Source organism: Plectropomus leopardus, chromosome 15, assembly GCF_026936395.1.
Source record: "Plectropomus leopardus strain MGB_pleo_1.0 chromosome 15, ASM2693639v1, whole genome shotgun sequence".
NCBI lineage: Eukaryota > Metazoa > Chordata > Actinopteri > Perciformes > Serranidae > Plectropomus > Plectropomus leopardus.
In genome coordinates this window covers 27,096,990-27,113,792 of record NC_142190.1, presented here as the reverse complement: position 1 = coordinate 27,113,792, position 16,803 = coordinate 27,096,990, and the positions used below count along the sequence as shown (strand labels likewise).

The 16,803-nt window shown below is 38.9% G+C and overlaps 1 protein-coding gene across 9 annotated transcripts in view; it reads right to left on the bottom strand.

Annotated features, from left to right (window-relative positions):
• The window catches only part of npas2 (neuronal PAS domain protein 2), a 64,589-nt gene that overhangs the window by 10,747 nt on the left and 37,039 nt on the right, over positions 1-16,803 (bottom strand). For 4 of the 9 annotated variants that reach the window (XM_042499579.2, XM_042499574.2, XM_042499578.2 and 1 more), the window contains exons 4-17: positions 15,896-16,050; positions 15,694-15,785; positions 15,202-15,291; positions 13,853-13,973; positions 11,493-11,606; positions 10,981-11,096; positions 8,884-8,966; positions 8,673-8,779; positions 6,483-6,630; positions 6,240-6,324; positions 6,027-6,153; positions 3,876-3,973; positions 3,654-3,740; positions 2,952-3,164 (exon numbers count right to left, since the gene is read on the bottom strand). In XM_042499579.2, the coding sequence (XP_042355513.2) occupies positions 2,952-3,164; positions 3,654-3,740; positions 3,876-3,973; positions 6,027-6,153; positions 6,240-6,324; positions 6,483-6,630; positions 8,673-8,779; positions 8,884-8,966; positions 10,981-11,096; positions 11,493-11,606; positions 13,853-13,973; positions 15,202-15,291; positions 15,694-15,785; positions 15,896-16,050 (1,636 nt within the window). The remainder of the gene's footprint in view (positions 1-2,951; positions 3,165-3,653; positions 3,741-3,875; positions 3,974-6,026; positions 6,154-6,239; positions 6,325-6,482; positions 6,631-8,672; positions 8,780-8,883; positions 8,967-10,980; positions 11,097-11,492; positions 11,607-13,852; positions 13,974-15,201; positions 15,292-15,693; positions 15,786-15,895; positions 16,051-16,803) is intronic. The other 5 variants (XM_088087986.1, XM_042499575.2, XM_042499580.2 and 2 more) reach the window with 3 other exon arrangements.

Below are 16,803 nucleotides of genomic sequence, written 5' to 3'. Positions count from 1 at the left end.
ATTTATTTATTTTTAAAACTCAAGCCAAAAATATGGCTCAAATGCTGTTTTGCATATCGTTGGTTTCTCTATTCCAAAATCACAGCAGTATGTCTGTACTGCTTATTCACACCACACACCCAGCACTGCTCCCTGTAGACCACACCTAACAAAACTGACTTTTATCAATCAATCAGCACTCAGTGCAAAACAGTATATAACATACTGGAGAAATACAAGTCACTGAGCTTTGACAATTTTAAATATTTTTTTAAAATGTATGCTTGGTTTATAAAATTCGGAATGGTTTTGCCCCTCCCCCACTATGTGACTTTGTGTATACTCGCTCAGTAAGTTCTATTAGATCCTCAAGATTAGCCTCTGTGGGCAACTCTGTCAGGACTTTCAAAACCACCTTGAGAAGGCAGCTAAAAGCTGCTCAGCTATGTACTCACTGACCTTGAACTGTGGACTTTTATAACTATTTTTTAATTTGACAAGCATAAGCATTCAGTTGTGATGCGCTATTGTATGTAGCTTTTTATTGTGTTTAGTAAATGATGTGTAGTTTGAGTAGTTTTGTGTTATCTTGTGTCATCTTTTTTTTTTATTTATACATATTATATAATAATTTTCATCACTTTCTGGGGTCCTTTTCTTTATTATTTTGTGCTCATTTTCAGGTAATTTTCCTGTAACTTTTTTCAAATTTTTTGCTAATGTTTAAGCCATGTCTCGCCTCTTATATTTCTCATTGCCTTCTCGTCATGTTTTTGAAAGAAATAAAACCAATATGCTCATGTTTTAAAGGCCTAAGCTATAATCTGGCACAGTGCATCAAAATAGTAACATTTCTGTTAAAACTGCAAATGGTCCTTCTTAAATTAAATAAATGAATAAATACATGTACTGTGACTACCCTGGGGTGTCATCTCTGTGCTGTTGATTCTGTGCGCTCTCTTGCAGGCCGGTGCTCATTAGTGCAACTGGGAACCTGTGAGTGCTCAGGTTAATGAGGCCCACGTGCAGCTGGTCGCTCTGTCTCTGGCTGCACTTCCACTCTGCTGCTGCTGCAGCTCCCTGTCCCCCATTGGTCTTGCAATATTTCCTTAGCTCTTTGTTTTGCTTTTATGCACTACCACACATTTTTCACTCATGCATCATACACACACAGCTGACACCGCTGACTTCCACACTTCACACTGTAAATGTATAGTTAACCTTTAATTTGGTCTAATTTGGTTTAATTTGATTAAATGTCTTTTGTTCAACCTTGCCAAAGTGTGATGTGGTGGATGATGTGGTTTTGTTGTGGCCATTTGAGACAATACCAACTATGCAATATCTACACCTTAAAATGGAAATTCTGTAAATTCTAAGGTGACAAAGAGAATAAACATTTGCACAATGGAGCACAGCTCCAAATATTTTCAACAGATACTGTATGTTTCAACCTAACAGGGTCTTCATCAGGCAAATGGTGTGCATAGCAGACAGAAGGGTATATATGCACGACTTAAGCTGATGACATGAGAGATTGGTATCAGCTGAGTCAATTAAGCAGGCTGTGTCAATAGTGGCAAGTGTTTTAAGCTGCGCCTCATTTACCACCCCTCCAAGAAATTCCTTAATATGTAGTTGTACCAGGGCCCTGTCCTCAAAACAGGTTGGATGCACACAGCTTCTCTGCTGAGTTAAGAATAATGTAACCTCTGCCATTAAGCCTATTTATTTTATCTTCCTTTTATTTTTTTTACTGTTTACAATCAGCACTCAAGTGCAGTATCAGTGTACGCCATACTCATCAGCCTGTCAATTTATTACATTTTGCTTTTTTCTGTTTGCTTACTGTATTGTTCTGTGATTTTTACTGTTTATTCTTTATATTGCTAATGTTTCCTTATTTCAGTTTCTCTGTTCTTACTGTTTACTCATGAGACTGATCTCTTTTAACTGATGTGTACTGAGTACATTGCTTTGTGTGTTGTTATTTGACTGATGATTCTTGTTTCGCACTATCCACTGTGCTACTGTAAAGTAACTTATCTTCCCGCTATGGGACTAATACTGGATTATCTTATCAGTTATTTCAGTTCAGGGGCCTCATTACAAACAAATATCTTCACTGCTTGTCCTTTTTTAAGTTCCAAAAATAGAAAAAAATCTCCCTATTAAAGAAGCAATCCCTAAATGCATGGCTGTTTTCTATCCCATTTCAGACCACTCTTATTTTAACCTATAAAAAATCCCAACTAAAACTGTAAATTTGATTCTTCATTTGGCATCATTCCTTTCATACATGTATCTATAATACTTATACTTTCATTTCACACAACAGAATTCCCTAACTTTTCCCAAACACTATATGATTTTGACTAATCCCATGACTTCCAGGCATGGAAAATGTGACTGTGAAATTCAATGACTTCTCCAGGTTTTCGTTGATCGAGGGAACCCTGTAAATGTCATGCTAAACTGAGATAAGGCAAGATTTAAGACCTAAACGTTTCTGTGACGAAGCCCCTTGTTAAAGTGTGATTAGCTAACTGTTGATCTGTTGTATGGAAATATGTGTTTGTCTTTCAAAAACCAGCTCTTCTCATGTCGCCTCCGCACGCTGCAGGCAGTGACATATGATAACATGTCGATATCATACAAACACTGCAACACTCCCTGAGTCTGCTCTCCCTTGTTACTGTATCGGGGTCATGTGCTGAGAGCACTTGTGGCTGAACTGGTTTGTGCTGGCCTCTTGGTGGGGCCATTCCACCATTACTATGAGGGGTTAGGTAAGGTAAGCTTATAGTGTGATGTTGATTTCTCTGTACAGCTCAAACATAAATGCCTACTATTTGTTTATGTCTAGATTCAAGTTTGCAGCTATCTGTTTTTTTTTTTTTTTTGAGTGAAAATAATTACTGATTGCGAGGGGTGGCTGTGTTTTTCTTCCTTTATCTTTGTGGGAGTTTTACCTGGAGATTAGCTAGGTGAAGCTTCTCCTTAATGTCGTGTAGCTCCTGCTGTTGTGTCTTAATGTCAGCTTGCAGAATGCGCGTCCTTTCCTCCAGCTGCTCCTTCAGCTGGTTCATTACACAGAGCTGAGGCTGCTGCAACTGATACATGGGCGACGACGACTGCTGCTGCTGCTGCTGCTGCTGCTGCTGCTGCTGCTGTGTTTGCTGTTGCTGCAAAGACAGGATCCCAAAAAGCAGTTTGGAACAGACATGAGAGAAGCGTGTTAGTTTTTGTTCTTCAGTTATGTTTTTTCTTTTTTTTTTCCCCAGTAAGTGTAGCATATGAGGAGATAATCAGTTAGCATGAGTCATGTAATGGCTTGTTCTTTTGATTCTTCCCGCTTTTTCCATGAAATTGGTTTCACGGGTGGAAAAAAAAGATATGGATGAGCGATTTCTTCAAGAAAAATACAAGCAATATGTGGAAAGATTAACAAAAAACAAAAACAGTTTCAGATATTATCTTGATGCTTTTTCTCTTTTAAAACTGTCTTTCTTTTTGGTTTTATAACACAATCTCATAACTAGGCCCGGAGACCTCGTAGGCACAATGACAGATGAAATAAACACACACAGCGGCAACAGTCATAACAATAAGATATTGTACACAAACAGAGGAGAAGGAAGGCAACAGGCAGGAGAAGAAGTCTAAACACTAACCATTGCGGAGTGCTTGCTGCAGGTAGGAGAAAGGGGGAGGCTCAGTTGGGGAACGAGGTCAAAGGAATTTTGTCTTTGTGCCAAATTCTACAGGGAAAATGACAAAGTTTTACAGTTTTAGCACAATCTGTAGCATGACACTGTGTCAGCTTTGTGCAGCTGTCTCCCACTGACCATTTTTATCCCCAAAGACAGACGGACACGTAAACATTACAAACTGACCTTTGAACTACTAGGCTGGAGTCTGGCAGATGCCTTCTCTGTCCCAATGGAAGCAGACTGCCATGATGGTGTGCAGGCCTCGGTGTAGGAGTTAGCTGCTGCAAGAGAAGACAGGTCACCTTTTAACACACTTTGGTAATAGTAGAGTGAGGATATGTCCAGTTAGATCATTACCACTGATTGTTTTTATTTGTAAAAGGGCAGCTGATCACCCGTGAAGAGCTCAAAGTCTGTGCTCACACCTCACATTACAGTGCACCTCCACGTGCATCTCGAGTGACCACATGTGATTCGATCTCACTTCCCTGCTCTATATCTAAATAAACAAATACATCATTTCCATTTCCAAAGACCAAATGGGTTGTTTTTTTTAACTGACAGGAGGTTTTCTGTGCAATTAGCACACCTAAACACCCGCTGCTAAGAGACTACTGCTGTGGGAGTGTAAGCTTTGTGGTTAGATTGGTTAGGTTTAGGCAAGAGGAGTGGGGCTGGTTCACATTAGGGTAAGAAGGTCAGGGTAAGCCAATCAGAGGCAGAGTGCTTGTCTAAGAAATGCAACTTCAAGTGCCAGGCAAGGACAGTTAGTCAGTGTCTGCCTGCACACACACTCTGACAGGGCTAACTGCTAGCATCACATGGCTAATGTTTCCTAGTGGTTATTAGCAGTTATCACATCAGAGCTGAGCTGTTTCAATGGTATGTTGGTGGAGTTTTTTAGCATGTTTAACAGTTGCCACTAAGTTGGCAAGTGCTAACCGGGCAGACGTTAACCTAGTCATTCGCCAGGAGGGGAGCAGTTCCGTGGATGATCCTTCAGCGCTGTGTCAGCGGCATCAGAAAGTGGGGTGTTACATAAGCAAGGATGTCAGCTGAATACACGGTCCTTCAGTTTAGCTAGGGGCACATGAGTGTACACACTACTGAAAGACCTCAAAATACATTGAAAGCACATTGGTAGCACTTAGCATTTAAGGCTGTCCACCTGTGATCTGATTGCCCACGATGCATTACAATACCAGGTCTGAAAAGGCTTTTTGTGCCATAAATAGAGCCTAAAATTTCCTGGGGGGTCGTGCCTGGTGCCAGACAGCATTCCATAATAAAAGTGGGGCTTATGGGGAACCAGTCTAAAGGCCAATGGTGTCATTACTCTATAGCCAATAAACTGTGCAATCTACATCTTCGCCCAAATGATAACTTTAAGCACAAAACTTGTCCATTTCCTGTTTAAAAGGAGGATTTTCAATTCCTCCTCAGCAGTAACTACAGCCTTCCAAAGGGAAAGGAAGAAAAAACTTATGAAATACACTTCCTTTCTGGTTTTATAACAATACTGCTGATTCACTGGCCCTTGATTGCCACCTCATTCTGCCTCTGACTGAAACCCACAAACTGTGATGCATTCAGCGGATGTTTTTTCATTGTAGCCAACGCAATATGAAAAGATAGAATAAAAAAAACATCTACTAGTTATTTATTTTTGACAGATGCAGTTTTTTATGAATATGTCTTTGGAAACGGTGATGGTGCATATATGTGTGGGGGAAGGCAGCAGCAGCTATGTTTATGAAGAGCAACTGTAATGAGTCTACCACTGCATATTATTCATAAACACCCAGATGGAAGTGAAGTGTCTTAGTACATTAGACGGTGGGTGTAAGAGCAGCTAAAGTCAGAGAGACCGGAGGCTGAAACAAACAAGGTATGCAGAAGTAAGCCTTGGAAATATTTTATCATAGTTGTATCGTCACCCACATTAAGGTAGGTGTTTTTGTGACTTTTGATCTGCTTAGTTATAGAACCTTTTTTTTATCTCTATCTCAGCTCAATTAAGATTTGTCAGTTTTGAAGCTATTTAAATGATTTTGCCATATATTCCTCAGAAAGGGTAATCTATGTAATAGACGTTTTGACCCAGTAAAAGCCTGGGCATTATCACTGTTACTGCAGTGAATAACAGCTGGAGTCACATCATTTACTGCCTTGATAAATCTCACCATCTATAATTTCTCAGCAGCAGAAAATCACATTTTTCCAGCTAAATTTAAATAACACAGCAGTTACTTCGGTCATATAGGAGCGGAGTCTCTGAACGCATTGACCTGCTGCTGAGCGAGTTAGCACTTTAGGGAGCAGAGGATGACTCACATGCAGAGTCTGACATTGCTGTGTGGGAGGACTTCCGGGAGCTGTGGGAGGACACCGAACGTGCACCGCTGTTTCTGTCCCTCGGAGGGTCCAGTGTGGAGCAGATGTCCAAGTAGAGCTCCTGAGCCTGGAACACAGAAGGATGTTCAACACCGAGGGTCATGTCTGAAGCTGAAATAAAGACTGACCTTGAAAGCGTCACATAACTCTTACCTTCACTGAAGAGGGAGCTATCTCAGGTGGAGACAGCTCTTCAAAGCCAAATGCTCTCCTCCTTTCAGCTCGCACTTCAGCATAACTGAAAAACAAAATATAGAAGGAGCATGAGTGACAAGAGTAGATGCAAATGTAATTCTATGTCTCACACACATCCCTAATACTAGAACACTGATAAACTGTGCACATCCCTCTCTCCACAGGTGTTGGAGCACCCCAAGGTGCAACAATCAGGCTTACCTGACAACAGTGTGAGTACAGACAATAAACTCAGGTTTTGAGTTCCACTGGTGGTACGTGATGTAGTAGTGAGTCTGCAACCAAATCCACTGCTGACCTTTGGTCAGGAAGCGATAGTAGCAGGATTTACCTTTTCCAAACTGCATTACTGAGGACAGAAAAAAAAGAATGGAAACCTGTAACCAGGGCTGTAGTCTAGACCAACATAAACAAGTCCAAATCAAGACCAGGTTCAGTCGACCCTAAGTCAAGACCAAGACCAGGTCCAGTGTACTTCAAGTCAAGTCTAAGACCAGGTCCAGCTGACTCCAAAGCTGTGTTCTAAAACTGTTCACTATCACAGAAATAGTCCACTATTTAGTGTGTTAGCCATTTTGTAGTAGTGCTCTAATTCTCAGCAGTTAAACTCATCCACTATAAAGTGCACAATAAAATACACACAATTCACAGCAAATTTGAGTGTACATGCGATGTACCCTACATTTTACCCCTGTCTACCACAATGCAATGCGGTCGTGTATTTCCAGAGGAGAAGAGGAAGCAGCAGTTGTGCTGCAGCAGCCAAACAACAACTGGAACCTTTTTTTTTCCGGAAAACGCAACAGTTTTTCCAAAAAGGGACACTAGCCAGTAGCTTGCGAGCTAACTACAGCTACTTAGCTCTCTTGAGCGAGCTACGAGCGAGCTAAGTAGCTTGTGAACTAAAAATAGATAAACTACTGAACTAAATAAAAATAAACATATAACATAAATTACCTGTTGAACTGAATAGATCGAGGGCTGTTACAGAATCAGTGATCAGGACACAGGACCATAGTTGAAAAAACCATCATCGGAATTTCAACAATTTATTTGGGATTTAACAGATAACTTCAACATCGATGTAACCTCCGTTCATCTGTCCTCCTGAGTGTTCAGGTTGTTTATGTGGTACTGGGCGCGCCTGAGTGTCTGAAATCTCGTTCCATTATTCCCTATACAGTTCACTATTTAATACACAGAGAATAGCAAGTGATTTAATGAGTGAAAAGTTTCGAACACAGTTCAAGTCAAGACCATGAGTGCATTTCCAGCTTAATAAGGTGATTAACGAGTTGGGATGAACAAAAAAATGTATATAAATATGCTATATAAACTCAATAATATGTAACTGAAAACAAATCTAAAATGTCTAACATCTCAAGATAATCTGAGTTTATATGACTTTTTACAGACTGGAGATCTAGACTTTTTGAGTAAATCTTTATATTTTGGATTTTGTCACCTCAATTTACTACCAGCCTCTGTTGGTTATTTGTATTTTTGTAGTGGGAGAGAGCAAGGGAATGGGAGGGAAACTGATTCAAAACAAAAGATTTCCACTAAAATAAGTGCTGCTTGGTGGATCAGATACATGCTGAATTTAACAACAGCTCTTGTTCACTTCACAGCTCCACCAATTCCTCCTTCTTTAGCAGAAAACCAAGCGGACTGAGACTTGCTCACATTCCTGGTCCTCTCTGGAGTCCCCTCCATGTTTACTGTCTACATGTTTTGCTGCTTCTTGTTCAGTGCTGGAGAGAGCGCAGCTTGAACTTCAGTTACATGAGCCAAGCCTGAAGACTTACAATAATATTAAAAAGAGCTTTTTTTGGAAAATCAAGTTGAGAAAATACTGACTGACAGCTCAGACTGTGTTTTATTCACACCAAACAATCCAGATCACAGAAGAACGCACCAACTGAGGTAAAACCAGTGATTTTACTCCAACATTGGAAATTTGTTTGCGACAGTGACATTGTTTTAGAAGTTGTTGTAAGTTGGTGTAGCCTAAGTTTACAAGAATTTGCCTAATTTTAAAATACGTGCCATCTAAGCTAAACAGACTTATACATAGATGCCAGATTGACTGCTTCAGCTAGTTGCCGCAATATATGTTTGTAACAATTCGCTATTGGCTGAGCTAGTGTGCTGTTCTTGTGTAAAAAGCAGCAGTAGATGATAGATCATGAACAGAGACGACTGAAACAGCCTAACACTGAGACAAATCCAAGTCCAACAATGCCTGAGACCAAGACAAGAGCAACAAAGTTGTCACAAGACCTGACTCGAGTACTACAGCCCTGTCTGTAACCTACTTTTCAGAGATGGGTTCCTGGATCGTGGGAGTTGAAGATGGTTGATAAAAGAAAAGCAACAAGAGTTACTCACGCTGCTTATGACACTGAGCTATGAGCTCTAAGTCGTCCACATGATAGTAATCATAGCCTGAAGTTCCAAGAACCTCAAAGGGTAAATAGCCTATGATCGGTGAAGCTCTGAAACAAAAAAAAGAGGATGATAAACATGTCGGAAAGATAGATTCTTGCTAAAAATCCTACACTGCCCATTGATAGGACAAGGAACCCGACAAATCATTTACCTGTGATCTAAAAACAGGAACTTCCATTCAAGGCTGTGTCTTGATGTGAACTCATCACAAGGATCTTCCACATTACACAGATCCTAAACAAAAAAAAATTAAAAAATGAACAGAATGAGAATGTTACAATCACAGCAGAGCAAGGCATTACCTGTCTTATATTTAGGGTAGCAAAGACATAAGATTTTTACAGTACGACAAGCATCTCAGAAAATATTATAGTTTCAAGGCATCATAGTATTACAGAACTATTATTATTATTGTCAGCCAGAATGACCCTTAAAGGAATGTCAACAGAAACAAATGTTTTTATCACTATACACAAGACTTAATAAGTAAATGTATATGGTATGACAACTATGAACTTTCAAGTTACAGTTAACATTAAAACCAGTATATGCAACTCTACTTTATAATATTTTCTTTTTGGCTAGGTAGTTGAGAGATTCCAAGATTACTAAATTCAGCAACTCTAACTTGAAGCAGGAAGAAGCTATGCCTCATGCCATGTTTTGTTTTTAAAATCATCAACTTTAAGCATTAATAACAGCCAAAAGCAGATTTAACAAGCACAATGTAGGCAATTTAATTATTATGTAATGGTGATTCAAAGGAATACTTCACTCCCCCTAATAACCATTTGTATATGAATTGCTCACCCTGAATGAAACCTTTAAAACACTAAAGTCACACAAGAACACAAATGGGCTAACCAAACGAGGCAGTGTTAAACCGATAAAAAAAAATGCTGTTTTTGTCAAATGAATCTGGCTTTGAAAGAGAGCACAGATAAATTTCAAATTCAGTTCAGTTTTAAGTACTATAATTTTAGCTAAAATGCATGTGTTTGAGAAGTACTGAGGATATGACTGGATGAATTAGACTTGGGTTATACTGCATGAGTTTGTAAGTGGATGGCATCATATACAAGTAGTTTTGCTGTTGTTAAACATAAATCCCAATGACTTCAGTTCATAAGGAATTTTCATAATTTTTTAATTCTTTGTTTACCGTGGAGGCACGTGGGAAAAATAGAATTTTCTTCACGAATTCCACATAACCTGGGATGAGTTACTGATATATACAAGTGGCCATATGGGGAGGTTAGGAGTTCCTTTAATCATATTTGTAGTATTTATTTTTTTATTGCTAAGGTGGTATAATTGTTATACTATGTAATATATCTAAACATGTACAGTGTGTTAAACTTTGCTGCTCTAGCATCAAGCATTTGCTAATACTGCCTGACATTTTACCATATTTGTTTGCATCACAATTCAGTAGTTTTCATATTCTGAACATTTCCTGAGACTTGTAACTTTGAACATTCAACTATATTGAGAACAAACACTTTCGGCAGCTAAAAGCAGTCTGAAGGAGAAATCGTGAAAAATATGTTAAGCTCAAAAACTGCAGATTAAAACCAGTATTTGTGTTGGATTTGCCTTTTGTCTGAGAATGTGAGGGAAAAAATATTCCATGTGTCATACAGTATGGTCCAGACGATTCTGTTACAGTCATTCCATCTGGCAAATCAGTGTAATCAGTGTCTTTTACATTTTGGAATAAGTAACGGGGGAGAGCTGAAGTCTGTCCAACAGATCTGGTTCTTCTGGCACTTTTGCTCTCTGAGCTCCAACACATTTTAAAGCAGGGAAAAAAGGCTCAAAATTATAATGAAAAGATCTGTCAGACCCTTCACTTTTTGGACTTCCCTTCACGTCATCTAACTTTCCTTTTTTATTTGGAAAGGGTCGTGGTAAATATAATAAACTCAACATTACAAGATCCCACAGAGGTTGCGGGACTGTGACTTTAATATGCTTCAATAACTTGCCAAGTGTCCAGATTTCAGCTCAGAAAGCACCTTTGGGATCAGATGTATCATAATGATGTAATCAGTTGGAAGGTACACAGTGTGCAACCAGAAATCTCCAGAGAGCCTTTGACACGATGGAGTTAGCATGGACCAAAATGTGTCATCCCAAAAACAAAATCCCCCTCATGCCTTACACCAGAGCTCATAACTGATTATTTCTTGCCTCAGCACCACTTGTTATATTCCTTAAGACAGAACAGAAAGAAAAAAGGTCTTACCTTTAGAAACTGTGGAGTGACTAGTCGTACAGTAGCAATGAGGCAGACCTGCTCCTCTAGCGATGACTGCAGGCTTCTTGGTAACGTCAAATCAAGCCCGTTACAAGATGTAGGCACTATATGGCAGAGGGCAAGGTACATGGGAGTTACATCAATCTTAATTTTATTCCATGAAAATACCTTTTTTTTTATATACATACAAAAAACTATATTAAGAGGATTTATGGACTTTAGCACTGAGCACACAAGTTACACATTCTTCGAGGGACAGTTTTTCCTCCTACCTGTGGTGCTTTTTATTAATCCAGATTGTTTTGGTGTGAGTTTAAGAGTGTTGCACATGCCTTTGAGCACCACAAGCCGAGCATCTACTTCCATTAAATACTCACTCACACCAAAAAAACCTATACTGATAAATAGCACTACAGGTAAGGGATAAAATATGTACTTTTGATTACGGGGCGAACTGACCCTTTAAGTCTTTTACACAAAGAGAAAATAAGAATCCTTACCATTGTTATGAAACTTGAAATCTCCGACAAACTTGACATACTCGTATACAGGCGGCTCCTTTGGGTCAATGTTACCTCTGGCTAGATGACAGCAAAATTCAATATGTGCCTCGCCTGAAAAACAGCAGATTTTTTTTTCAAGGTTAACGACTGTCTCCATACTTAATGGGGTGCTTTGTGTAACACTAACAACAGAGTAGTTACAAATCTGCAGTGTGAAAAGAAAGATATCAAGTGTAATTTCTATGTTAGAGAAAAGAGTACAATTCATTAAAAACCTTGAGTTCATTCTACTCAGAAAGATCGGACAATAGATAACGTTCACTATTAACTCAGGGTTCACATCAACAAAAGGTTATGGCATAACGCTTATGTAATATTTTACAGTCATTGTGCTCCATACAGCAACATCCTCTTTCTCTTAATTTTCTGGTAAGAGAAAAAAATAAGAGAGGTCAACTCCAGATCCACCAAATGTTCTTGACCATCCAAATTAGCTTTTACCCAGGTGTTCTCAATTATGATTCCCACTTGATCATAACTCACATATTGGCATAGTTAACACCTCCTAAACACTATATAAGGGCAGGTTTTGTGCCGTGTGCACAGTCTCTGGCAAATGGCCAAGACTGGCGAGATGGCACCAAAAAATGCTGTAAGAAGAACTTCTGCAGTAGTGAAAGTGACACAGTGTTAAATAAACTTAAACAAAGTAAATGTGATTTCAGGGAAAAGTATGCATGCAAAAATGTTTTAATAAATGTAATAAATTAAATGGTGACCGTATTATTAATTTGTAAAGTAGTTATCTTATAACAGTAGTGGAGAAAAATGTATATTTCCCTCTGGAGTGAAAGTGGAATGAGATTAAAATACTCAAGCAATATAAAAGTTCCTCAGATTTGTACTTTAGTACAGTTTTTGAGTAAATGTACTTAGTTACATGCCAGCACTGGTCAAAAGAGGCATGCACAGTGACTGAAATTACAGTAATTAGGATCAATGTACCAAGTATAGTATTATCTCTTAAGCCCTGACATTAAATAACCCAATCATTCTAATTACTCTGAAACATGATCTAAATGTGATGATATTTATGCATTTTTAAATGTTCCTTGAATATTTAACTTTCTTGCGCTGAGTAACAGTTTGTGGTCTGTGAAAGCACAATGATTTTCTCTGATCTTTGTAAGAGTGCTCTCAACCACTCAAACATTTTCTCTGACCGAAGTGAAGAGCAAAACTAAGAAAACAATAGATGGGCACTTAGAAAATAAGAAGAAATTGTGGATATGAGCAAAAATAAGAGTATATCATTTCTTGCATGAGGCCCATTAATACATTCTGCATATCCATTGGGAGAGTCAAAGAAGCAGATTTATTTGACGGCATAACAATGTGCTTTAAGCTTTAGTCGCTCTTTAATGTTAAGTCTCTGAAGGAGAAACTTACTAATGGAACACTTTGACCTCAACAAGACTTTTAAATTATCTACAAATTTACAATAAAAGTGTGCATAATTTGTGAGGCGGGGCGATTATTCAGCAAAAGCTCACAACGGTTTGAGTGGAAAGGCCAAGGTAGTTTAGGCACCACTTGAAGGTGCTTTTCATGTGAACTCAGCCGGTGAATGAAAAAAGAATTTTCTTGTGTAACATGATTCAGCATAATTTTCACAGTAAAGCTGTAATTGTGCCCTTAATCCAGACAATCCCTTTCGTGCAATGAAGACAAAATGATGTATGTCTCTTTTAAAATGTGCCAAAGAGCTGATGGTGGCTCCAGACAGGGCACTGTGACAGTTCCCTATTTAGGTTTCTAAGTGTAGGCCGAGACACTCGTTCCTCAGCATCTCTCTTACCCAGAAAAGCTCAATAGTAGCACAGGATTAAGGTCAGTGTCTTGAGCCCCACATACTACATTGCTTTGGATTACTGTGCTAACATAACAGTGATTTAAAGTCTTAACTATGATACTAAGCTAGCTCCTATTATTAGCAAAAAGGCTAATCATAGATCCACACTAATCAGCAATCCAATAAACTTTAGACCCCAATTCAGCAACCTGCTCTATATATAAAGAGTTTAAAGTGACGTTACCGGTGTGACAGCAATCTTTGGAAACAGAAAAATGCTCTTAAAATAACTCGACAAGACTGATGTCAGGAGTCAAGTATTGTTTTAGGATGACAGGCAAGGGCTACAAATGAAAAATGACAGCACTGACTATTATGTAAACAGTATATCTCCCACATACTGAACTTTTAACCTCCTGATATGCAAGACACAGGCACGCAACGTGGTGTTCGAAACAGACAGGAGCCAGACGTGTGCGGAGAGGCGGCCCGCCAGGATACTCACTGTCAAGGAAGTCAGCAGCAATGGGGTCAGTCATCAGCATGTGGGATGATAGCAGCTTATATACCTCCCCGTGTTCCCGCTCCGGGAGGAAATTCAAGATATTTTGGTCCACCATATCTGACTGGTGCAAAAAGAGACATGTGTGATGGTCAGTCATTTGGCGGCGTATGTCATGTGCAATTATGTAGCATAACAGGAGACATAATCATTACACACTGGAGGATTTCTGAAACTTTAAGCATTTTAAAGGGAAAGTTCACCTCAAAATCAATAATACTTGTTTCTTTTACCTGCAGTGCTGTTTATCAATCTAGATTGTTTTGATGTGAGATTCTGAATGTTGAGATATTGGCTGTAAAGATGTCTGCATTCTCTCCAATATAATGAAACTAGATGGCACTCCACTTGTGGTACTTTAAGTGACAAAAAGATACACTTGAAAAACTAAACAGCAATGTCTGTTTCCAGAAATCATGACCCGGTTACTCAAGATAATTGGCAAGCTGTATTGTGAACAGTTTCATGTTGGAATTATTTTCTTTCTTGTACATTATGCCCTCCAAATGTATCAGAGCACAGAAGGAAGTGTGCACCACTGAGCTGGCTAATTTTACGAGGAAAAAGCCATTAATGTTAACATCTCGTGCTGTCACGAGCCCCAGCCTCTCATGTATGAGTAGATGCACACTTCCTTCTACACAGTGATACACTTGTCAGGTGTAGTTCAGTAGAAAGAAAATAGTTCCTACGTGAAATTGCTCACAACAAGGTTTGTGGATTGTCTTAAGAAACTGGGTCATGATTTCTGGAAAAAAAACATCGCTTTTAAGTTTTTGAAATGTAATTTTTGGGCTCTTTGAGCACCACAAGCCAACTGGAAGGCAGACATCACTACAACCTGTACTTCCAACACTTGGCAAAACAATTTAAATTGATGAATAGCACTACAGGTAGGAGGAAAAATATGTACTTTTGATTTTGGGGTGAACTGTCTCTAAAGAAGTTTTAGAGCCTGTGGTTGTTTTGAACCAGCACATACAACTGATGTAATTTATTTTCATTCTATATCACAAAAGACATGAAAAGCAATTAAATGAAATCTCTATGTAGTGTTCATGCTATCATTTGTAAATGTGTTTTGGGAACATAAAGACATAAACATCATGGGAAATATATAAAGTCTATTTCCAAAATTTCCTGGATCAGATCAGGTGGATTGCAGATATCAGTTTAACATCAGTAACATGTAATTGTTTCTAATCAAGCAACATTTACACTTTATAAACGTTTAAATGAATTCAGTGTTAGCAAGAGAATTAAAGGGTACTTAGTTCAGCTGCCTCGCTTACCGGTAAATGGCCAATGAGTGAAGACACACTGTCAGATACGTATATGATGTTGCCATCTGTCGTTAATGCTATCAAGAAACCATCTAGGGCCTGTAAAAAGAGGAAGAAATGAGCACTTTGACAATGAGGTTATCAGCTGTGAAACCATAAATGAGACACTGCACTCTTGCGTTATTACATATCATCATCATCTGTGGTAAGTTACATGAATTACAAAATGTTTTTGTGCCCTATTTGCCTCAAAGTGCCTCCAGTACTTAAACCACACTTTGGGAGAGCTTGCAACTGCTTTGAGATAACCACCTGAACAAGGCGTGTGAACTTTAACATCAGTGAAACTTTAACTCAGCTGAAAATGTAATACTCATCTTGCTATGTTGCCCGGCTCTCCATGGGCATTTTAAGGAGAGTGTTTCCTCTTTGTTTTTTATTAACCACATTATTCAATGTCAGAGCTTAATCGGTCCGCAAACACATCCTCCCGAGCTTTACCTCCAGCATCAGCTGAGTGAACTCCTCATTACTGAGGAACGAAGGCTTCCAGTCCTGTCTCACATCACAGGTTTCGTTCTGTGCAGTGATGTCTGAAAAAGACAAGGATGAAGTCTAATAAACCTGTTTTATAAAGGTCTCTGTCAACATTTTTTCAAACTACAAACACATGCTGTATCAAGACTTTGTAACATCTTCATACCTTTTTGTTTCTGCAGGAAGTCAATAGTTCTCTGCAGTATAGTGGACTTGTCCATCTTGCGTGGATGGCCCTGACCCTGCAGCATGGTGCATAGCTCCTTGATGAGCACATTGAATTGGTCTCTTCTTTTCTTTTCCGATTTGTTACGAGATGCCCTACAGTGGTCGACACATGAGAGCAATTATAAATCACTGGAATCGAAGGTGAAAGCTCTGCCAAACAAGCACCTGTAGTTAAAGGTTTATTTATACTTTCCAGACTGTACATCAATTTTCCAATCAAAAGCAAGCCAGGACTGCAGGGAAACAGTCGAAGACAAATAAAAGAATGACAACAAACAACAATCAATAAGGGAGAGAGAGAGAGAAAAAAAACTAGAGAGGGAGGTAACAGTAATTTAATACAGAATGCAACAGTCAAATTTGTTTTTTTTATCACCTGTTGATCTCAGCTTGATTAAAACCATCAACAGCATATTTGTGTTAATGAATCTAGTTACAAGGGGTGTAGTTCAAATGAACTGCTTAGCCTCTTTTAGCTCCCTGTGTTGAATTTACGGCCCACATTTTTAATCTAATCAATACCATTTTCAGCAGCTGTTTTCAGCAAACAAGCTCTAATAAACCAACTGTGCACTGTGTCTGCGAGGCACCAAAAAAGCAGACAGTAAAAGGATATTTTTCTAAGGAGTTGGTGGAGAGAGAAAGGGAATATTGAATTTATATTCAACAGGTGCCTAAAAACACAACTCCAAATGAATGCTAATGTTGCTCCATGTCTGTTAGATTTTTTGCTATCACGTTAGTTTTAACAACTTGAAGCTGCGTGTCTGGCTGCTTGTTTTGGATTTTTCTGTGCCCAAAAGTTACTAATGCAGCTTTAATAAGAGACAGGATTAAGTCTGTGGT